The sequence below is a fragment of the Prinia subflava genome, chromosome 34, assembly GCF_021018805.1.
Source record: "Prinia subflava isolate CZ2003 ecotype Zambia chromosome 34, Cam_Psub_1.2, whole genome shotgun sequence".
NCBI lineage: Eukaryota > Metazoa > Chordata > Aves > Passeriformes > Cisticolidae > Prinia > Prinia subflava.
This window is the reverse complement of record NC_086280.1, coordinates 177,879-200,714: the sequence shown is the minus strand read 5'-3', so window position 1 is coordinate 200,714 and position 22,836 is coordinate 177,879. Positions and strand designations below refer to the sequence as shown.

General features: G+C 60.7%; 1 protein-coding gene across 2 annotated transcripts in view; it reads right to left on the bottom strand.

Annotated features, from left to right (window-relative positions):
• The window catches only part of LOC134563175 (cyclic AMP-dependent transcription factor ATF-7-like), a 45,905-nt gene that overhangs the window by 11,840 nt on the left and 11,229 nt on the right, over nucleotides 1-22,836 (bottom strand). For both annotated transcript variants that reach the window (XR_010083332.1, XM_063421010.1), the window contains exon 3: nucleotides 2,604-2,700. Coding sequence is in view for 1 of the 2 variants with exons in the window: in XM_063421010.1 (XP_063277080.1) it covers nucleotides 2,604-2,700 (97 nt within the window). In the remaining variant the exon portion in view is untranslated. The remainder of the gene's footprint in view (nucleotides 1-2,603; nucleotides 2,701-22,836) is intronic.

The following is a 22,836-nucleotide window of genomic DNA, read 5'->3' as shown; positions in this document are numbered from 1 at the left end:
GGGGAGCCTGGGGAATGCGTGTGCCACCCTGGGCACAGCAAGTGACACTTTGGAATGGGACAATCATTTATTGCTGGCTTTGTTTCTCTGGTGTTTAAAGAAATAATCACTGGGGCAAGCGGATTTCTGTGAATTCCCGGCTGTGGAATTCCCAGCCTGGGGTTCTGCCCCGTCCTCAGCTGGACAAGGAGGGAAAATGGGGAGTCTGAAATCACAAACACAGCGAGGGATGAGAGGGGAGAGCAGCTGAAGGGAGCAGCCCCAGGGCTGGGCAGAGCCTCTGCCCTCCCTGTGCCAGCCCTGGGTCCTGGGGCCATTCCCTGGGAACGCTCCCAGCCCCAGATCCCAGCCCCGTACCCAGTCCCAGCCCCGTTCCCAATCCCAGTCCCGTTCCCAGTCCCAGGGCCATTCCCAGTCCCAGGGCCATTCCCTGGGAACGCTCCCGTCCCCTTCTTCCGTCCAGCCCTGCCTGCGGGGCCGTTCTCCACCACATTAACTCGTCCTTGTCTGGCCATCACCCAGCCCACAAAAGCACCAGGAAACCTCCCTGCTCCAGCCAGCCTCCGGTTCCGTCGGGAATCACACCAAAGGATCCATCCCGTGGGAAAACACCGGGATTTTCCAGCACAAAGAGCATCCCCGGGATGATTCAGCCCGACTCCACACCCTCCCTCTGCCGGGTTTGCAAATTCCCCCCTCTGGGCGCCCTCTGCTTCCCCCCAGATCCCAGTCCATAAAACCCAGGAACTCCATCAACCAAATCTCTCCGCAGGAGGTTGTTTTTCCAGGGCTTTAACAGCTCTCAGGGCTCTTTAGGGATCGTTCAGCGCTCAGCATTGCCCTCCCTAGCCACAGAGATCTCCGCAAACAAAGCCGGGCACCTCCTGCCCTTGCCCAGCCCCGGCCCCGGCTCCGCACAGCGCCCCAAGGGCTCCCCGCGACCCTCCCGGCTCAGCCGCGTCCCCTCCTGCCTCGGGAGGCGGCCACAAACCCCGGGGACAAAATGGTGGCTGGGAAAAGCCCGGCAGGGATGGAATTCCAGGCGATTCCGGGCCCGGGGCTCGGGGGGCTCAGTGCTCGGAGCCGGCAGGGATTCACAGCCCACGGCCCGGCCGTGTCACACACGGGGGTCAGCGGATCCCGACCTGGCCGGGGGTAAACTGGGTTTGTTTAGCGTTTGGCTGCTCCTGACCTGGCCAGGGGTAAACTGGGTTTGAGGGGGTTTAGCTGGTCCTGAACTAGTCACAAATAAATCTGGTTTGTTTAGGGTTTGGCTGGTCCTGACCTGGCCAGGGGTAAACTGGGTTTGAGGGGGTTTAGATGGTCCTGAACTAGTCACAAATAAATCTGGTTTGTTTAGGGTTTGGCTAGTCCTGAACTGGCCTGGGGTAAACTGGGTTTGAGGGGGTTTAGATGGTCCTGAACTAGTCACAAATAAATCTGGTTTGTTTAGGGTTTGGCTAGTCCTGAACTGGCCTGGGGTAAATTGGATTTCAGGGGGTTTAGCTGGTCCTGGACTGGTCACACATAAATTTGGTTTGTTTGGGGTTTTTTTGCGTTCTACCCCAGAGCAGCCCCGAGTGGCAGGGGTGACCTTGCTGCTCCTGAGGTGTTCCACCCCTCACCCATGGCAGGGAGAGCAATTCCGGCTCTGGGAGCTGTGGGGGGATCGGGGGGCCCTGGCCAGAGCCAGCAGTGCCCTCCCTCCCGTGGGGCTCCTGCCCGCAGAGGTGACCCAGGACCCTGTGCCAGCTCCTGCCCCACAGAACCCTGTGCCAGCTCCTGCCCCACAGAACCCTGTGCCAGCTCCTGCCCCACAGAACCTCAGCCTGTGCCAGCTCCTGCCCCACAGAACCCGAGCCCCTGCCAGCTCCTGCCCCACAGAACGATCCCACCGGGGGTGAATCCTCCTCTGGGAGAGCCCAGCCCCGGGAGCAGCCCCCAGCCCACGGCACAGCTCACTCCAAACCCTCCAGGAGCGGCTGAATCCCCCCTCCCTGCCTCGGCCCGGGGCTGGGCTGCAGAGGGGCGGGAGGAGGGCGGGAGGAGGACACCCGGCTTTGTTTTCCCCTACAAACCCTTCGGGGAGCGCGTCCCTCCTCTGGCTCAGCCCTTCACCTGGCAGAAGGGACACAAAGATCTCTGGGTTGGGGTTTTCTCCCCGTTTCACGGAGGCTGCACGGCCCAGGTGCTGTGGGAGCTCCTGGCTGGGGCTCTGCAGCTCGATGGGGCTTTAATTTATTAACTGCAGCTTCCTAAAAGCTCGGGAAAATTGACACCTGGGCTGAGAGGGGAAGCTGCTCTGTCAGGTTTGGTTCATCGTCCTCAAAGCACAGGCAGAGACGTGAAAGCCCTTCTGGCCATAAATCCTCCAGCCTTTAATAAAAAAGGGCGAGAGCTTAAAAAAAAATATTAAAAAAAAAAAATTAAAAAAACCCCCCCAAACCCCACAAAACCTGATACTACCATAAAAAAAGAAAGAACTTGGAAGCCTCTGGCTTTCCTTTCCCCCTGATTAAATGCAGATCACAGGAGGTTTTATGGGTTTTGCAGTGCATCTGGTCCCTGGCATCAATCTTGCCGGGCGCTGGCCGGGCACATACCTGCGATGATGACGGAGTCGGTGCGAGCGGGGCCGAATTTCAATGTCATCTCGTGCTTGTGTTTATGAACCGCCAGGTGGTCCTCGTTTGTGAACCTCTGAAACGAAACCATTTAGAAAATGGGGAATAAATGCGTCCTGTGTTTTACGGGCCCGTCCTGCGGCGGGCGAGGGGGGAGCGGCGGCTGCAGAGGCTCCGTGGGCAGGGGGACAGGACGGGGCCGCGGGAGCCCGGGGGAAAGGGAAAAACCTTCCCTGGGTTCTGAACCGTGGGGGGCAAGGATTTTTAATAATCTGGGGTTAGGTGATGGAGCGAGGCGGCTGCAGCTGACAGAAACGCATGGGAATCCTGAATTCCGAAATTCCCACTTCACTGCTGGCTGAGGAAGGGGAAATTAGGTAAAACTGGGGCAATTTTGGCTGCGTGGGGTGAGGCAGAGCCGGCCCTGCCCGCAGGTTCAGCTCCGGAGGTTTTGTGGAGCGAGGGAGGGGGAAATTCTCTCCCTCGGTGAAATTCCACCTGCGGGGAGAGCTGCAGGATCAGGCCCGGCCCCACGGAGCCCTCGGGGAGGGTAAAAACCCCACTGGGGCTTTGGGGCTGGCTGTGGGGCCGGGAAAGGCAGACAAAGGCAGGCAGGGAGGGCTGAGCAGAGGGGAGCGAGGCAGGGACGGGGTTAAAGCACAGCCCCATAAAGCTCAGGATGGATTGCGTCTCTCCTAATAGACTGCGACAAACCGGCCGGGGCACGGCTCCTCCGCAGCATTTTTATGCATCCAGCAGCACCGGCTGCTTCTAGAAAAACGCTGCAGCAGCAGAGCAGCAGCGGAGCAGCAGTGCAGCCCTGCCCCTGCCCCTTCCCTCCCTCCCTCTCCTGAGCATCCCAAACCCACCCAGAGCCACCTGTTCCTGCGGGGCTGCTCGAGCGTGACACCCACGCCGGGCCTTTCCACGGGTTTATTTACAGCTCTGCTGCTTTGGCAAATAAATCTGCATTTTCTGAGCTGAGCAGAGGCGGGGGACAGTCCCTGGGTGGCGGGGGACAGTCCCTCGGTGGTGAGGGGACAGTCCCTGGGTGGTGGGGGACAGCCCCTCAGTGGTGAGGGGACAGTCCCTCAGTGGTGGGGGACAGTCCCTGGGTGGCAGAGGACAGTCCCTCGGTGGTGGGGGACAGTCCCTGGGTGGCGGGGGACAGTCCCTGGGTGGTGAGGGGACACCAGGACACGGTGTCCCCGTGCAGCCCCAGCCCCTCTTCCCCTGGGCCCAAGGACGAGGGGGTCACACTCAGAGTCCTTCGCTGCTCACGGGGCGTTCTGGCAGCCGCTTGTAATTTGGGCTCAGGTTTAGAGAAATCGGAGCTGGTGGGAGAAAAGCCAGGAGGTTTCTGCCTGTGGAGCTCCAGGAAGAGCCTGAGCTCTCTCTCCCAGCTCCGCTCCGTAACTAAACCTTAAATAAACCCGAAATAAAATTTCTCCACGGTCCAGGTGAAACCTGGGCTGGTTTTGCTCCCCGCAGCTCTGCCCCAGCCTCTCCACAAACCCTTTTTGTGCAGGGAGCCCTGGCAGAGCCGGCCCGGAACATTCCGGAACAAAGGGCAGGATCTGAGCGGGCAGGATCGGTGGAGGGACACCCTCATCCCCCGTGGGTCTGGCCCCCAATCCCGGGGTTTTATGGAGCCCGTGGTGGGACCCTGCCGGGGTGGGGTGAGCTGAGGGAAGCAGGAGCGGTTGGGATGAATATTCAGCAGGCGGGCGGCGTCGGAAACCCGAACACCTGAGATGGAGGGGGGGAAAAAAATGAAAAATGAGAAATTCCCAATTCTCCCGCCTCCGTTTTGTGCTAAAGAAACGCGATTTTTAGGTCAGGGCGGGAGGAGGTGCAGAGCAGGGTCGTGTCTCTCCCACCAGCCCCAGCCTGGCCTCGCCAACGCCAGGTTTATTTTAATCTTTCATTTTCCTTCATTGCCGGATTTTTTTTTCCCCTAATTTTTTTTTTTTCCCCAGCACTTTCCGTGCGCCGGGCGCGCGTTACAGCTCTATTTAACATCTTTATGTGGGCTCACAGCTCGGGAGCTCTCTCCTTCCCTGCGCAGAAATGCTCACAGACACAATATATCTTTCTGCACACATTTCCAAACGCCGAAAGCCAGAGGCTGAGTCTGGCACTTGGGTTCTAAATCATGTCATTTTACACAGAGAGGGGAAGCAGAGGGGGGAGAGGAGGGGGGAAGAATAGGGAAAAAAATGGAATGAGTTAAAGCCACAGCACTGGCTTTAATATTTAATCTCCTTCCATCAGCAGCTGACATACAGCAGGGTTATTTCAGCTGCTATTTTGCGGGTGTCGGAATTAAAAAGAAGATGTTGGCTGTAAAGTCTTTGGGGCGAGGGACAGCAGCAGGGTGAGCGCTGCCAGCCGGCCCTCGGGGTTTCCCCGGGCTGGAGCTGCCTCCTGCAGCCCCAAATTTGGCATTTGTCCCTCCCCAGCGCCGAGCTCGGGGAGGGCTGGGCAGACCCGGGGGTGCCGCAGCTCTGGGAGCTCCGGGGGCCCCCAGCGGGCCGGGACAGCCCCAGGACAAACGAGCCCATTTAAAAAAATCCGATTTAACAGCAGACAAAGCTCCCCGCAGCAGCGGGGCTGGAGCCCAACCCCGGGCAGGCAGGGGGGGATTTCTGCAGCAGCTCCACGAGCACCACACGAGGAACGGGGGCCGGGCTGCTCGGGGGGTTCCTGGTTTTCGGAGAAGCCGTGTTTGGGGCAGAGGGGGGTCAGGCAGTGCCCAGGACGGAGATCCTGCAGCTCCGGGCGGCTCCAGCTGCATCCGAACCGCGCCGGTGCTGCCCGGACCGGCACCGAGCCCTGTGGGGCAGCCCGGGGACAGCCGGGAGGGCTGGGACAGCCGGGAGGGCTGCGACAGCCAGCGCTGCCTCCCCGCGCTCATCACGGCGGAATTAACGAGCGGAATTAACGAGCTGTCAGCACGCCGGGAGGCTGAGCCGCTGCTCCGACCGACCGTGACTCGCACGGGAGCCGCTCCGGCCACCGGGGCCACCCCGGCCACAGGGCTGGAGCCACCCGGGCCACCGGGGCCACCCCGGCCACAGGGCTGGAGCCACCGTGGCCACCGGGGCCACCCTGGGCACGGGGCTGGAGCCACCCTGGTCATCGGGGCCACCCTGGGCATAGGGCTGGAGCCACTGTGGTCATCGGGGCCACCCTGGGCACGGGGCTGGAGCCACCCTGGCCACCGGGGCCACCCTGGGCACAGGGCTGGAGCCACCCCGGGCACAGCGCTGGGGCCGCCGTGCCCACGGGGACACAGAGGGAGCAGCAGGAGGCTGCACTGCGGTGCGGGAGGGAAATGAAGCGTGATGGGAGCTCAAAGTCAGCGCCTTTCAAAGCTGCCACCTTCGGGTTTGGGTTCCACGTGCGGAGCCCAGCGCTGCCTCCCCATCGGCTCTGCCGCCTCTCCCGGGCAGGGCAGGGCATCCTCGGGCCCGGGAGAAGAGCGAGGCCACGGCCCGGGGGGGGTTTGGACCTCCTGGCCCATCCCAGCCCATCCTCCCTGCTCCCACACGCATCCCAGGACTCCACGGATTGCCAGGCTGCAGCGACATTCCCTGCCCATTCCCAGTCGTTCCCAGCCCATTCCCAGTCGTTCCCAGCCCAGTTCCAGTCGTTCCCAGCCCATTTCCAGTCGTTCCCAGCCCGTTCCCTGCTCGCTGGGCACAGCGCAGGGGCGCTCAGGGTGTCTCGGGGTGTCTCAGGGGGGCTCAGAGGGGCTCAGGGTGTCTCGGGGTGTCTCAGGGGGGTTCAGAGGGGCTCAGGGTGTCTCGGGGTGTCTCAGGGTGTCTGGGGGTGTCTCAGGGGGGCTCAGGGTGTCCCCCAGCCCGAGGACAGGGTGGCTGTCCCAGGGTGAGTGCCGTGACCCCGCCGCTGGCTCGGGGCCGGGCTCCACGTCCCCATCTCCCAGCTGAGCCATGCCGGGATAATTCCCTCCCCGGCTGCAGGGATTAATTTGCTAATGTGCCTAAAGTGCCGCGATTCCGAGCGATTCCGGGTGATTCACGGCTGCACGGGCCGGGGGGACCACGGCAATTATCCCAGGCCCATCTCCATGGCAAGGAGGGGTAGGGACGAGGGGGGAGCCGCAGACGCCTGGGTTCGGGAGAATCCAAGGAGAATCCAACAACACACGGACAGTTTGCCCCGTTCCAGCACCCTCGGGAGACACGAGGCAAAGGTTTGGGAGCCGGAGGGTCCCCGAGGGTGCCCGGAGCCGCCCTGGGGTCTCGGGGCTGTTTCCCACGGTGGCACCGGGGTCACCGAGCGCCGCTGGAAGGCCCCGGGGGCAGCTCCCGGTCCTGACGGGGGATGGAGGAGAAGGGGGGAAGCTTCGGAAGGATCAGCTCAGGAAGGAAAACCAGACCGGGAACCGCGCTTGGAGAGCTCGGGCTGCACTGCGGGGCCGCGTTCCACAGCCCAGGGAAAAGCTGGAGGAGAGGAAAAGCTGGGAGAGGTGACCCCGCTCTGCTGCCGGCAGCTCTGCCGCAGCGGGGCCGGATCCTGCTCCTGCTCCTGCTCCTGCTCCCCCTCCACACGGGATACAAACCCCGAGCAGCCCGAGCCTTTTCCCCAGCCTTTTCTCCAGCCTTTTCTCCAGCCTTTCCCCCAGCCTTTTCCTCAGCCTTTCCTCCAGCCTTTTCTCCAGCCTTTTCTCCAGCCTTTTCTCCAGCCTTTCCCCCAGCCTTTTCCTCAGCCTTTCCTCCAGCCTTTTCTCCAGCCTTTTCTCCAGCCTTTTCTCCAGCCTTTCCTCCAGCCTTTTCCTCAGCCTTTCCCTCAGCCTTTCCTCCAGCCTTTTCTCCAGCCTTTTCTCCAGCCTTTCCTGCAGCCTTTTTTCCTGCCGGCTCCCAGAAGGAGCCCTGGGGGCGTTTCGAGCCGTTCCCCCCCGCAGCTGCCCCCAGCTAAACCCGCAGCAACATTTAAACCCTGAAATGTCTTTCTGGCTCTGGCGACTCCAGGGACTCCGTGTCTGCCTTGCCCTTTAAAGTGCTGCTCCCTCCTGCCCCGTGATTGATTCCGGGTCCTTCCTTGTGTTAAAAAAAAAGGGGAGGAATCAGAATATTAATCGAACTCTGGGCAGCGCTGGGTGAGGAATCCCCGGCCCGGCAGCCCCGCAAAGCACCAAAACTGGGATTTTTTTTCCCTATTCTGGTTTTCTCAGAGAATCTTTTTCCTCTGTAGGTTCTCCCCAAAGTCCCCTGCGATTTGCACACAGGGCTGAGCGGGCTCTGGAGCCCTCCCCATCCCATGCCATCCTCCTTGGCCAGAAGGGCAGAGCGTTTAACTGGGAGTAGGTAAATAATTTAATTTACATTTCTATGGCTCCGCGTATCCCAAAGGGCTTCTCAGGCACGGGCCCCTCCTGGAATGCAGGTGTTTGGAAAGGGAGGGCAAGAAACCATCTGGCTGAGTACGTGAGGAGCCAAGGACGCCCGGGTGAAATCCTGCAGAACTCCGCATTCCACGTCCCTTTTTTTATTGTCCCCTTGAATTTCGGTAAAATCTCGGCGGGCAGGGCCGAGGTGGGAGCAGACACGAACGCCACGGAGCAGGGCGGGGATGGAGAGGCCGTGACGGGGCCACCCCGGCGGGATGAACCCGCCCTGCTGGGCTCCTCTCACCGCCAGAGCCAGGGCACGGCCCGAGGGGCGGCCTCGGGAAGGAGCAGAGGGAGGAGCCGGGCGGGAGCAGCGCCCCGGGCCCGCAGCCTCTCCGGGCTGGGCTACAGGGACACAAACCCCAACCGGCCTGAGAGAGCAGCGGGGATTTCCTCCGGCACCGACACGGCCCGGGCGGGACGGAGCTGATCCCAGGGATCCCAAAACCCCGCGGGATGGATCCCTGAAACCCCCCGGGATGGATCCCTAAAACCCTGCGGGATGAATCCCTAAAACCCCGCGGGATGGATCCCTAAAACCCCCCGGGATGGATCCCTAAAACCCCCCGGGATGAATCCCTAAAACCCCGCGGGATGAATCCATCCCACAGAACTGATCCCTAAAGCCCACCGGGATGGATCCATCCCACAGAACTGATCCCTAAAGCCCACCGGGATGGATCCATCCCACAGAACTGATCCCTAAAACCCCGCGGGACGGATCCATCCCACAGAGCGGATCCCCAAAGCCCACCGGGATGGATCCATCCCACAGAGCGGATCCCCAAGCCCCGCGGGGACGAAGCCCGGGCCAGGTCCCGGGAATGCCGCGATCCCCACGCTCCGCAGGCGCCGCATTCCGAAATCCCGGCTTCCCTTCCATGCGAGCGCGGGTGATTAAAAGCCGGGCGTTAATTAGCGCTGCCGCGGAGCTGAGGGGTAATTAACGGCGCGAGCGGCCGCGGCTCCAGCGCCGGGCCCGGCGCGTCCCCCGGGATCGCTCCGGGAGTGAATCACGGCCCCAGCCCGGCGCTCCCGGCAGCGCCGCGGCTGCTCGGGGTGACCTTGGCGAGCCATCAATCCTGGCCCGGCCGCGCAGACAGCGCCCGTAAACCGGGAACAGGCTCCGTCCCCCGGGACGGGACCGGACCCGGCAAAGGCAGCCGCGATCCCCGGGGAGATCCGCGGTCTCCTCCCGGCTCCGGAGCCCGGAGCGCACCGGGACGAGCGGAATCCCCGCCCCGAGGCCGAGAGCGGCCGGGCGAGCAGAGGCACGGCGTGGCAGGAGGAAAATTAGAGTTATTGGGAATTACAACTGCTGGTGGGTTTGGGGGGGAACTGCTCGTGTGGAGAGAGAACCGTGGCAGCTGCTGGTAGAAAGGAAAGCATAAAAAAAGAGAAAAAAATAACAATAAAATCAAATCCTCCTCCATGGCTTATGCTCTTGCTGCCGTCCCCTGCAGCCTCTGCTGCTCACCCCCCTGTCCTGGACACCCGACAGCTCCTGGAGGAATAATCCAGGAGCTCTTCCCAAAGCTTGATCCCCAGCAAACAAACAAACAAACAGACAGACAGACAGGAGAGGGTTCATGGATGCAAGCAAAAGCACAACAGGAAGCTCCGTCCCTGCCCCGGCACAAGAATGAAAGTGTAAAAATAACCAAACCCGATGAATTTGCCGCGTCTCCGAGCCCTGGGAGGGATCAGGAAACGCCTCTGGAAGGGGCCGAGGCCGGGAGGGGCCCGGGCAGCAGGTGGGACCTGGAGCTGCTCCAGTCCCTGCTCCTGAGCCCCTCCCGGCGCCCACGGGGCCCCGGCACTGGCGGAGAGGGAAACTGAGGCAGAGTGGAGGCGGAGGCCGGGCTGGGGATGGCCCTGGTGGGTTTGGGACACGCAGGGTGGTGGGACAGTGCCGGTCCCCACACCACCTCCCCCCACTCAGCATTGTCTCAGAGCTCCCCGGAAAACGACCCTAAAACAAACCCTAAACCAAACCCTAAAACAAACCCTAAAACAAATCCTAAATCAAACCCTAAAACAAACCCTAAAACAAATCCTAAACCAAACCCTAAACCAAACCCTAAAACAAATCCTAAGCCAAACCCTAAACCAAACCCTAAAACAAATCCTAAACCAAACCCTAAAACAAACCCTAAACCAAACCCTAAAACAAACCCTAAAACAAATCCTAAAGCAACCGTGGGCTCCGAGGGACCCGGCCCTGCCCGTGCCGGGCTGGAAGCGGCGCCGTGGCTCAGCCCTGACCTTGGGACGGCACCACAAGCACACGGAGGATGCCACGGCCCCATTCAGCTTTTTCAGGCCCTGGGACGGCGATTTCCTTCAATTCAGAGCAATATTGGGAATGTGCCCACCCATTCACGGCGTGCAGCCCCTGCCGATGGCTTTATCGCCTGGAAAAGGGGTTTGTGTGGATTCTTCTCCTGGGGAAGCTCCAGCAGCAGCAGCTGCCTGGGAAGGGCAGCAGGTCAAACTCAAAGGGAATTCAAGTCGCTCAGAGGTTTGGGGTTTGTCCCCTTTAATGGTGGCTTGGAGGGGAAAAGCTGCAGGGAAGAGGGGACCCACGGATCCGGAGGTGCCTGGGGTTAAAAACAACCCAAAAATGGGGATGGGAATTCCTGAAGGGTGAGAGATCCTCAAGGGGACAGGGACAAAAAGAGGAGACAAACTGAGACTGGTGGATTCTCTGGGAAGGAGCTGCAGAAAGCTCAGGGGCTGCCCGGGGAAGCCGTGGGTGTTTTGTCCCTGGAGTGTCCCAGGCCAGGTCCCTGCCCACGGAATGAGCCCTGTCCTCGCACCCCTCACGGAGCTCCCAGACCTTTTCCAGAGCTCCATTTCCCACCCTGCAGCTCCCTTATATCTTCCTCATTCCCAGCACCAAAGCACCAGAAATTTTCCACCAATGCCACCCCCCTCAGTCCCTGTATAAAACCTCATTTTTGTGCTTTTCCTGGAGATTCTGGCCAACCTGCAGCTCCTTCCCTCCCTCCCTGCCCTGCCTCCCACATCCCGCCGCATTCCCGGCTCCTGCCTGCGCCGAGCCGTCAGCACTGCGGTAATTAAAGCTTTTAAAAAAGGAGAGCAGCAGCAGCAGCAGAAAAAAATCAGCGTTTGCCTCTTTTTGCCTCTCGGAAGAGCCACCTGTTTTATCGGAACGGGGATTTATGGGCACATTAACGCGGAGCTGCTGCTCCCACCCTGATGAGGTTCTCAGTGACCCTCTTCTCCCCGGAGATTTATGATTTCTCCCAGCACACTCCCATGCCTGACTCCATCCTGCAGCTCCTGGATCCCTCTTTCTTCCCCCAAAACCCTCTGCAGTCGGTTTTCTCAGAAGCTGCTCAGCTCCCCAGACAGCGGGGTCAGGTTTTTGTGGCAGAGGCTCCTCGCCTTTATCCAGTTTTTTCCCATGTGGGGACTCACCCGGGGAGGTTTGAGCCCACCCCGTGACCAGGCTCGGGGAGCAAACACTGACACGATCCCGACAACATTCCCAGCAGAAGCTGCAGCCTGCCAGCTGCACTTGGCTCCCAGATCACGTCCCGGCCACCCAAACCCTCCCACCTGCAGCCCCTGGCAAAACCGAGCGGATAAAACCCTCAAGTGCCCGGAAAACCTTCCCCAGCAGCTTCCCCCACATCCCACGGTGAGGTGCTGATTCAGTGATGTGGAAACACAAAGCCAAGGTCACCAAAATCCCATCCTGGAGGGGCCTGAGCCGCTTCTCCTGCCCACGCTCCGGGTAATAAAATCTCACACGGAGGAAAACGCATTGAAATTCTGCTGCGGAGCTCTGCGGGCGCCGGGGCTCTGCAGCAGCACCCCCGAGCAAGGAGAGGCACCACAGGAAAACCACGGGGGAACGGCCGGACTGAGCCCCAGAGCCACGAGCTGGGGAGAACCCCCCAGTCCCCGGCACGGGGAGTGAGCTCGGGAGCAGGGCAAGGAGGGAACTGCAGGGGTGCTGCAGGGCAGGGAGGGCTCAGGGCTGAGTCCTGGGCACTGCAGGGCAGGGAGGGCTCAGGGCTGAGTCCTGGGCACCGGGATGGGCTCATTCCCAAATCCCCAGCACTGCAGGGTACCAGGAAAGGCTCATTCCCAAATCCCCGGCACTGCAGGGGACCAGGAAAGGCTCATTCCCAAATCCCCGGCACTGCAAGGCACTGGGAAGGGCTCAGGGCTGAGTCCTGGGCACTGGGATGGGCTCATTCCCAAATTTCTGGCACTGCAGGGGACCAGGAAAGGCTCATTCCCAAATTTCTGGCACTGCAGGGGACCAGGAAAGGCTCATTCCCAAATTTCTGGCACTGCAGGGGACCAGGAAAGGCTCATTCCCAAATTTCTGGTACCGCAGGGCCCTGGGAAGGGCTCAGGGCTGAGTCCTGGGCACTGGGACGGGCTCATTCCCAAATTTCTGGCACTGCAGGGGACGAGGAAAGGCTCATTCCCAAACCCCCAGCACTCCCGGGCACCAGGAAAGGCTCATTCCCAAATTTCTGGCACTGCAGAGGACCAGGAAAGGCTCATTCCCAAATTCCCGGCACTCCTGGGCACCAGGAAAGGCTCACACCGAATTCCCGGCACGGCAGGGCACCAGGAAAGGTTCACACCAAATTCCCGGCACTGCAGGGCACCGGGATCAGCTCCCCGGTGACTCTGCAGGTGCCAGGTGGCAGCAGGTGAGGCGGGAGCCTCACAACAGAAGGGGAGGGGAGGGGAGGGGAGGGAAAAACCATCACGGGATCATCCAAAGGCTCCTTCCCCCAAGCCTTGGATCACCCAAACCGCTCCTCTGGGTGTTTATCCTCAAAAATGTGGGGTTTTCAGACAAAATGTGGGGGTTTTTCAGAAAGAACCTGTTCCTCTGGGTATTTATCCTCACTACTGCAGGATTTTCAGACAGAACCGCTCCTCTGGGTGTTTATTCTTACAAATGTGGGTTTTTTTCAGACAGAACCGCTCCTCTGGGTGTTTATTCTTACAAATGCAGGGGTTTTTTTCAGACAGAACCGCTCCTCTGGGTGTTTATCCTCAAAAATGTGGGGCTTTCAGACAAAATGTGGTGTTTTTTTAAGACAGAACCGCTCCTCTGGGTGTTTATCCTCACTACTGCAGGATTTTCAGACAGAACCGCTCCTCTGGGTGTTTATCCTCACGAACGCGGGGTTGTCACACAGCCCCGCGCCCCCCTCGCCTGCAGCCGGCACCGAAGGGGTTTCAGCAGCCGGGGGCGATGCCCGGAATTCCCGGCGATGCCGCGGTGACCGCAAACCCCTCCCTGCCGGGCCGGCCCCGCCTTGAGCCGCGTCCGGGGCTATAAAGGCCCGCGGGGAGCGCCCCGGGCCGGCCCCGCTCGGAGCCGCGCCCGCCGCTCTTTGTGCGCTGCCGCAGAGCCCCCCCGGCCCGGGCCCGGCTCCCACCATTCGCTGCTGTCTGCATCTCCATACCCTGCGGGAATTTCCAGGACTTTCATGTTTTTATTGTTTTAATCCGGCGTACAAAAAAAAAATAAAATTAAGGGGAAAAAAAAAATCGCTTGAGCACAACAGCTGGGCCGAGCGCGGAGAAGCCGCGGTGCTTTAGCAGGTGTTAAATGAGATTTAGGGAGGCCCGAGAGGGGCGGGATGAGCGGGCTCAGCCTCTCCCGGCCCGAGGTTCGCTCCTCTGCCGCTCACCGGGAACGCGCTTTGGCCAAATCCCAGCCCGCGGCCCGGGCAGCGCTGACCCCGCTCGCCCCCGGGGCTGTTTGAGCCCGGGCCGGTCTTTTGGAAAAGCCCCAAAGGTGTTTTAGAAAAGCCCCAAAGCATCCCCCGCTCCCCCCGGCACCCCCGAACAGACCGACCCCAATACCGACCCTAATACTGACCCCAAACCCGACCCCAACCCCGGCCCCCAGCAAGGCTCTCGCACAAAACAAAGCCGTGAGAAACGGAGGGCAAAGACGTCGGCAAACCCCCTCGAAGGTAAAAATCCCACCCCTTTCTCTAGAAATACGGGAATTAAAAATGGATTTTCACCCTGCTCCCAACGCTGCTGGCCCCCTGGTGCACAGGACACGCTGTGCCCTGTCCGCCCGTGCTCCAGCGTTCTCGGTATTCCCAGTTATTCCCAGTAATTCCCAGCGTTCCCGGTATTCCCAGTTATTCCAAATAATTCCCGGTATTCCCAGTTATTCCCACTAATTCCCAGCGTTCCCGGTATTCCTGGTATTCCCAGTTATTCCCAGCGCTCCCAGTTTTTCCCAGTAATTCCCAGCGTTCTCAGTATTCCGCTGCCGGCGCCGGCAGAGCCGCGTGGAGCCGCGGCTGCCGCAGAGGGGCGGAGCGGCCGCGCCAGAGCCAATTTCTGGGGACGAAAAGGGAGAAAAAGGACAAAAAGGGAGATTTCGACTGCCGGGGCCGGGCGGGAAGCAGCTCGGGAATAAATCAAAGCCCGATTCTTGGGGTGTTTGAATAAAAGCAGGGCACAGATCCCTCCCGCACCGCCGGGAAAGGGAAGAGCCCGGGCACATTCCCCACCTCCAGCCTGGGGGTTTTAGAGGTGACAGCCTGGCTGGGTTTGTGACAAGAGGTTTACAGAAAATCCTGCAAACTCAGGCAGCTTTCTGAGGGCTGGATAAATCCTGTCCCTCCGCAGCCCCATCCCCGCCGCGATGCTGATTGTGGGATAGCCACGACGCCGATAACGAGGTCTTTGTCAGAGCTGCTGCTCCGAGGAGAGAGTGATTTGTTCTCACAGTAAAATAAAAAGGATTTACAATTGTCTCGGAGCAGCAGGCAGGGGAGCGAGCGAAGCTTCAAAACCAAACAGCCTTGACTTCCAAGCAGTGGCTTTAACACCGGGAAATATTGCACTTGCCAGGAAAACCCCCGGAGCTCTGGCAGGGAGGAGCAGCTCCAGCCCCGAGGGCTGGGAGCGCTCTGAGCGCCCTCCCCGCCTGCCGAGCACAGGCACGGCCCCATCCCCGCGGCTTTTGGGGAGAAACAAGGCAAATTCTGCAGCTCCCGGGGAAACCCGAGAGTGTGCCCGGGCTCCAGCCTTGGTGCAGAGCCGCTCTCTGCTCCCCCCGGGCTCCAGCCTTGGTGCAGAGCCGCTCTCTGCTCCCCCGAGCCCGGCCCGGAGCCGAGCCCGGACTCCAGCCTTGGTGCAGAGCCGCTCTCTGCTCCCCCCGAGCCCGGCCCGGAGCTGTGCCCGGCCCGGAGCCGTGCCCGGGCTCCAGCCTTGGTGCAGAGCCGCTCTCTGCTCCCCCCGAGCCCGGCCCGGAGCCGTGCCCGGGCTCCAGCCTTGGTGCAGAGCTGCTCTCTGCTCCCCCGAGCCCGGCCCGGCTCCCGGCAGCGCAGTTCGCATTGCTGGGGCAGAGCAGCAGCTCCAGGCGAGGATCGGCTCCGCTCCCTTCGAACTCCGCGGGGTTGGAGCCTCCAAATCTCAGCCAGGAGAAGCCAGCCCCGAGCGGGCACGGCCCCGCTCCTCCAGGGGGGCTTCTGCAGCCCTGCCCGTGCTCCCAAAAAAGAGAAACCCGCCCTCCTCATGCCCTGCTGCTGGAGGCGGAGACCGCCAACGGTGAGAAAACACGAACCCCAAATAAATCAGAGACCGAACTGAAAACCCGGCGGAGCCTGAGGAACTGCGGACCCGGCTCGAGGGGCACGGGTACGAACCCTAAACCCCGAGCAGAGCCCTGAGGAATGCCCAGGATGGGCATTGATGGGCTCTGGAGTGCCACCCAAAATCCAGTGCCACCCTGACACCAGTGCCACCCTGACCACCAGTGCCACTCCAGTGCCACCTCGGGGCCAGTGCCACCCTGACGCCAGTGCCACCCCAATTCCAGTGCCACGCCAATGCCAGTGCCACCCTGACCACCAGTGCCACCCCGAGGTCAGAGCCACCCTGGGGACAGTGTCACCCCAATGCCAGTGCCACCCTGACCACCAGTGCCACCCTGACCACCAGTGCCACCCCGGGGCCACCCCGGGGCCAGTGACACCTGCCCGCGGCTGGAGGCCAGCACGGGCTCGGGATGAGCCGTGCACCCCTCGGGAAGGGAGCAGGGAGAAGCCTGAGCGGGGCTCTGCAGCAGAAAAGCCTTTCCTGCAAGGACACTGCGGCACGGAGCTTCCAGGAGCTTCCAGGAGCTTCCAGCCTCATCCCGTTCCCGGCCCGTTCCCGGTGGCACAGCCGTCCCCGGCTCCCCGGGCCGCGCCAGGGGCTGTGGCACACACGTGCTGCCAGGGGCTGCCAAGGAATCCCAGCCAGAGGAACGACAGAGATTTTTAACTTCCAGGAAATGCTGCTATTAAATAATATTTAAGTCTTAATTATATTTTAAACCGGCCATTTTAGAAAAAAAGAAGTTCTATTACGGTGCTTTTGTAGTTAAAGGTCTGTCAACATTTCCATTTTAAACCTTCATTTCTAGGGGGTTTATAATTTGGCCATAAAAATTCATTCTAGGCTGGAACTTGGCAAACAGGGGCTCAGCCTAGGAGCAATATTTTTTATTATCCAATTTGGTTTAAATTGGTTTGGCCGTTTTTAAGTTATAGGAGTGTAAAAAATAAACGTTTACTGGTTTCAGATGCCTTCTCAAGCTTATTATTATTCAAAATTAGCCTTCCCCCTCCCCACCTCCAAAAATACCTTCAGCGAGAGGTGGGGGAGATCACTGGGCTCTGCTGACAACCCAGGAGTTACGGCTCAAATTAATTCCCTCCTTTTCCTGCCAACAGCCCCGGAGTTCCTGGAGCCAGCCCTGCGTGCATGTGGCCCTGGAGCCGTGCAGCAGCTGCTGCTCGGTGCAGGGAATGCAGCTGCTGTCAGCCATTCACTCTGGGAATCTGCATCCCCTGGAACCTGCATTCCTTGGGAACCTGCACTCCCTGGGAACCTGCATCCCTCTGGGAACCTGCATCCCCTGGAACCTGCATCCCCTGGAACCTGCACTCCCTGGGAACCTGCATCTCCTGGAACCTGCATGCCCCGTGTGCATGCGGCCCTGGAGCCGTGCAGCAGCTGCTGCTCGGTGCAGGGAATGCAGCTGCAGCCCCACAGAGCTGTGGTGTCCTGGTCACCTGGGTGTCCTGGAGCTGGGACCAGCACTGTGGTGTCCATCTCCCCGTGGTGGTGTCCATCTCCCCACAGTGCCCATCTCCCTGTAGTGTCCATCTCCCCACGGTGTCCATCTCCCCGTAGTGTCCATCTCCCCACGGTGTCCATCTCCCCACGGTGTCCATCTCCCCGTGGTGGTGCCCATCTCACCATGGTGGTGTCCATCTCCCCGTGGTGCCCATCATCTCACTGTGGTGCCCATCTCCCCATGGTGTCCATCTCCCCGTGGTGCCCAGAGCTGGCACAGGTGTGCCCCACAGCCTTGGGGGGCAGCTCCAGGTGCCCACGGCCTACGCTGGAGCTGCAGCTCTGGAGAGCGGCGCTGTCCCGCAGGCTCCCAGAGGAAGGCTCGGATTCCCGCAGGCTCCCAGGGCTGGCAGGAGCTGGGGTTCCTCAGGAGCAGCACCCCGTGCCCAAGGCTAGTGCCAGGCCAGGAACAACTCCTGCTGCAGGGCAGGCTGCCACAGCCCTGCTGCTCCCGTGCCAGCTGCACTTCAACTCCCCAGGGAATTCAGTTTGTGCTGCTGCCCTCCCTCCCCAGCCCCAGGAGCAGAGCCTGAGGGTTGCTCCCCAGCTCCAGCACATCCCTGCCCTGCTCACGGGACATCCCCGGGCCCCCGGCGGCTCCAGGCAGCCCCAGGGGAGAAGGACAAGGCGAGCTCCGGGACGGCAGCCGAGGGAGGGTGTTCTGTTCTGCTGCACTGCCCGGGGGCACCAGCCCCTCACCCCTGCCCCTCCTGCTGCCCTCTCCCAGCACAGAGCTCCTTCCGGCCAGCCTGGCCAGCCCCAGGGCCAGGATCAGCCCCAGGGCCAGGATCAGCCCCAGGGCCAGGATCAGCACCAGGGCCAGGATCAGCCTCGGGGCCAGGATCAGGGCCAGGATCAGCCCCAGGGCCAGGATCAGCACCAGGGCCAGGATCAGCCCCAGGGCCAGGATCAGGGCCAGGATCAGCCCCAGGGCCAGGATCAGCCCCAGGGCCAGGATCAGGGCCAGGATCAGCCCCAGGGCCAGGATCAGCACCAGGGCCAGGATCAGCACCAGGGCCAGGATCAGCCCCAGGGCCAGGATCAGCCCCGGGGCCAGGATCAGCCCCAGAGCCAGGATCAGGGCCAGGATCAGCCCCAGGGCCAGGATCAGCCCCGGGGCAGCCGCCCCTGCTGCCCCTGGGAGGAACCTGGGCAGCAGCAGGCACGGCCCAGGTGCCACAGCCCAAAACCCCAGGCTGGAAACCCCAAACTGGGACTGCCAGAGCAGCCACGGGGACACTGTGCCATCCCATAGAATGATACCCCACACTGTGATACCCCACACTGTGACACCCCACTCAATGACACCCACACTGTGCCACCCCATAGAATGATACCCCACACTGTGTCACCCCACACTGTGACACCCCACACTGTGACACCCCATAGAATGATACCCCAAACAATGATACCCCATACTGTGCCACCCCACACCGTGATACTCCACACCGTGCCACCCCACTCAATGATACCCCACACTGTGACACCCCACCTCACAGGGTGCCCACCCCACATGGTGCCAGCCCACACGGTATCACCCCATTCAATGACACCCCACACGGTGCCACCCCACACCGTGATACCCACACGGTGCCACCCCACGGCCGGAGCAGTGCCAGGGTGAGCCCCCCGCTGCCTGCCAGGGGGAAAGGCCGATTTCCCCTGCACAGCCCCTAAAGGGAACGATCCCCCCTGGTTTGGGTCGCACAGGGCCCAAAGCCCAGCTCAGCCAATGGCAGGAGCTGTTTGGGGCCTCATCCATTACTGGGCAATAGAGATTTAAGGGATAATGGCCATGGCAGCAGAGTATACAAAGCAATAAACTGCTTTTGAGGTTGGTTAAATGCCAAGTGATGCTGAGGCCTCGACGCCATAAACATTATTTCTATTATATGACAAGATAAGAGGATACAATAAACCAGCAAGAAGGGGGGGGGAAAAATCATTTTCTGGCCTTGTGAAAAGTTCTGGGCTCGGCGTTTCCTGAACGCTGCACAAAGCGGCACCTCCGAGCAGGGGTTTAGGGGGAATAAATTGGTAAATTAAGGGGGGGTTAAAAAGCAAACGATTGTCTGAGGAAATGGCCTGGATAACTGGAGCTCTGGAATCGGGGCCGGAGGGATGATTTGTGTGCCTTGTAAAAGGGAAATGCTGCGGAGGGAGGCAGGGCAGGGCTGGGGAAGTGGTGCTCCCTGGTAAATATATTCAATATTGTGCTCCTGCCGCTGGTTTGGGCAGCAGGAGCGGCCCAGCGGTTTCACTGCCGAGGAGATTCCTCCACGGGAGATTCCTCCAAGGATGCTCTGGAGAGCCTGGAGCAGCCCCAGGCCCTCAGGGTTGGCATCTGCGGGGTCCTTGAGCGGGTTTGGGCCATTTTCCAAGGGGGGAGATGGAGCCAGACATGGAGAAGCTTCCCTGCGGCTCCTGAAGCAGCAGCTGAAGCCCCCCCGGCTCCAGAGCTGGGCTCTGGGTGCCTTAATGAGCCAGCTAATTCCCTAATTAACAAGGTGGAGCTGTCCCCCTGCCCAAGGCTGGGGAGCCCCCCCAGCCCTGTCAGGGTGGAATCCCGGGCTCCGGAGGGTGACCAGCAGCACACAGCACCCGGATCACTGCAGCAGGAAATCCTGCTCCAGGCATCCCTCTGCGCCTTCCAGGGGCATTCCAGGGGCATTCCGGGCATTCCAGGGGCAGTCCAGGGGCATTCCAGGGGCAGGGGCCTGCTCCAGCCCCCTCCTGCCCTCCCGGGGCAGGAACAGCCCCATTCCCTGGGCCCGGAGCGTGGGGAAGGGGAAATCCCCCCTGTCCCTGCGGGGAGGCTCCGGGCCTCGGGCGGGATCTCTCCACGGCACATCCCGAGTCAGCTGTGCCACCCCGGCCCCGCTGCCGGGCACGGAGAGCTGGGGGAATCCCAAAATATCCCCCCTGCAGCCCTGGCAACCCAAACATGTTTACAGCCCGCCGCACGCGGGTCTGCCCGGTGGCCCTGGGTGCCCTCCCCGCTGCCCTCAGCAGCTCAGAAATGGGGAAAAAGCAGCAAAAATGGGCTCAAGGCATAAAAGACGGGGCTGTGTCAGCTACAGGGGGAGGGAAGCAGCTGCTGGGGCAGTTAAAAGAGAAGGAAAACACTTTGATTTTTAACGTTACACGAGAGGGGGGATCAGCGCTGGGTTCACAGAGCTCGGCCGGGTTCTGCCATCCCAGGGAGCGCTGGAGGAGCTGATCCCGAATTCCAGGGAGCAGAGGAGGGACCGGGCTCCTTGTGCCACCAGCCCAGCCCAGATCCAGCCCCACTCCCGGCCCTGCTCAGCCCAAGGGTCCCAGCAAAGCTCAGCCCAGCCAGGACCGGCTCAGGATGGGGTCCAAGGGCTGAGCAGGGCTTGGCAAGGCTCTCAAAGCTCCAGGGTGGGGCCCAGGTGCAGAAACCCACGGGAGGACACCGGGATGGACACGGGGATGGACACTGGGACGGACATCGGGACGGACATCGGGACGGACACGGGGATGGACACTGGGATGGACACTGGGATGGACACCGGGATGGACATCGGGATGGACACCGGGATGGACACCGGGATTGACACTGGGATTGACACCGGGATTGACACCGGGATGGACACCGGGATGGACATCGGGATGGACACTGGGATGGACACTGGGATGGACACCGGGATGGACACCGGGATGGACACCGGGATGGACACCGGGATGGACACCGGGAGCTCCACGGGGTTTTCAGGGATCACCTGATGCAGGAAACACCTGGAATTCCACAGGGAGGATCCCCTGCCCTACAAACCAACCAAACCAGCCCAGGTACAGCACACAGGACACAGAACCACAGGGGAAAGCCTGGGACTTACGGGGACAGCCCCAGAGCTCCGTGGGCTTTCAAGGGATGATCCAGGAAACACCTGGAATTCCACGGGAAGGATCCCCTGCCCTACAAACCCACCCAAAGCCCATCCCCAGCCTGCAGACCAGGCCCCATTCTCCCTCCCTGGGGCAGGGCTGTGGGGAGCCCCCATCCCTGGACGTGGCTCCCATGGGGCCGGGCTGGACCCTCCTGTCCCCGCCGTGCCCTGAAGGACGTTCAGGAAAAGAGGAAGAGCTGCCGAGGTCAGGCTGGATCCCCATGAATCACCCGCCCCGCATTGCCAGGATTCCTGCATTTCCATATTAACATGAAGAATTGTCGGAATTACCCATAAGCAGCAGGCTGGAACAGCCAGAGGAGGAAGCAGCCACCTTTATATGTCATTTGTGGGAGATTGTGGGAGATTAAATTTAAATACATTGTTGTTTGCCTTAATTGCTTGTTTGAAGCCGATTTTAAGGCCGTGTGATTGAAGGGCTCACACCATTAAGTGCTCAAACACAGCTAATACATTTTATAAATGGCCTGCACAATTTCACAGGCAAAGAAGTTTCAGATAAAAAGCAGCCTCCCCCCCAAAAAAAGAGAAAAGGCAAGAGGAGGAAGTTCACCTGCAAGGAGGGAGGGAAGGATCGGGGTGAGGCTCGTGCCACAATGACCAGAAAGCTGGAAAACCCTAAATATGTGGTTTTGAAGTCCCCAGGAGCTCCCAGATGAGGGCTTTGACCCATTTCTGTGCTGTAAAAAGAACCAGCAGCACAGCTCCCTCAAAGGATGCTCTCAGGGAATCTGGAATTCCCTTCAGTTCCAGTCAAAGCCCCACAGGAGGCAGGAAGGTGTTAAATAAACTGAGGAGCTGGACACACACCGGGTCCTTGGGATGGATTATCATTCCCAAACCCATCCCAAACCAATCCCAGCCTGGGAACCCAAGCACAGCCAGGAAAGCAGGGTGAGCACGTCCCCCAGGATCTGACTCAGAGCCACAATCCCCCCAAAAAGGCGTTTCAGAACAGACACCCCCAAATCCTGCTGGGCTCTGCACGGGGCTGCACCTCCAGGGCAGCCCCAGCTTCCAGCAGCTCCCACAGAACCAGCAGGAATTCTGTGATTCCTCAGCTTCCAGCAGCTCCCACTCCAGACCCAGCAGCAATTCCACAATCTCCCAGTTCCTCCCAGTACCAAGTGCCAGACAGCCCCCGAGCTCAGCTTTGGGACAGGACTGTTTTCCCTGGAAATGGAAGGAAAATGGGAAGGGAGCACAGTTTTCCCTGGAAATGGGAGGAAAATGGGAAGGGAGCACAGTTTTCCCTGGAAATGGAAGGAAAACGGGATGGGAGCACAGTTTTCCCTGGAAATGCGAGGAAAAGGGGATGGGAAGGCGTGGCTGGAGGAGGATGAGCCTCCTTCACCTCCCCTATCCCAGGAAACTCCGCGGCGGCCCCAGGGAGCAGAAATCCACAGCGGGAGGGAAGCCCATCCCGAAATAGCATTTTGGGGAGCATTTGCCCATCACCTGTCACATTCCCAGCTGCTCCAGAGGAGGCACTCGGGAGCCTCCTGGCCCCGCAGGGCTGAGGAATGAGGGGCCAGGCCCAGGGGAGGCACCAGCCCCGTCCCGGGCGGGTTCTGCTGTGGGGTGAGGGCCACAGCCAGGACTGGCAGCCCGCAGGCCCCGGCCCTGCTCTGCTCCAGGGATCCCCTGGAATGGCAGCTCTGGCTCGGGGACAAACCCGCCCCAGCCCCGTTAACCCAGCCCAGGCCGT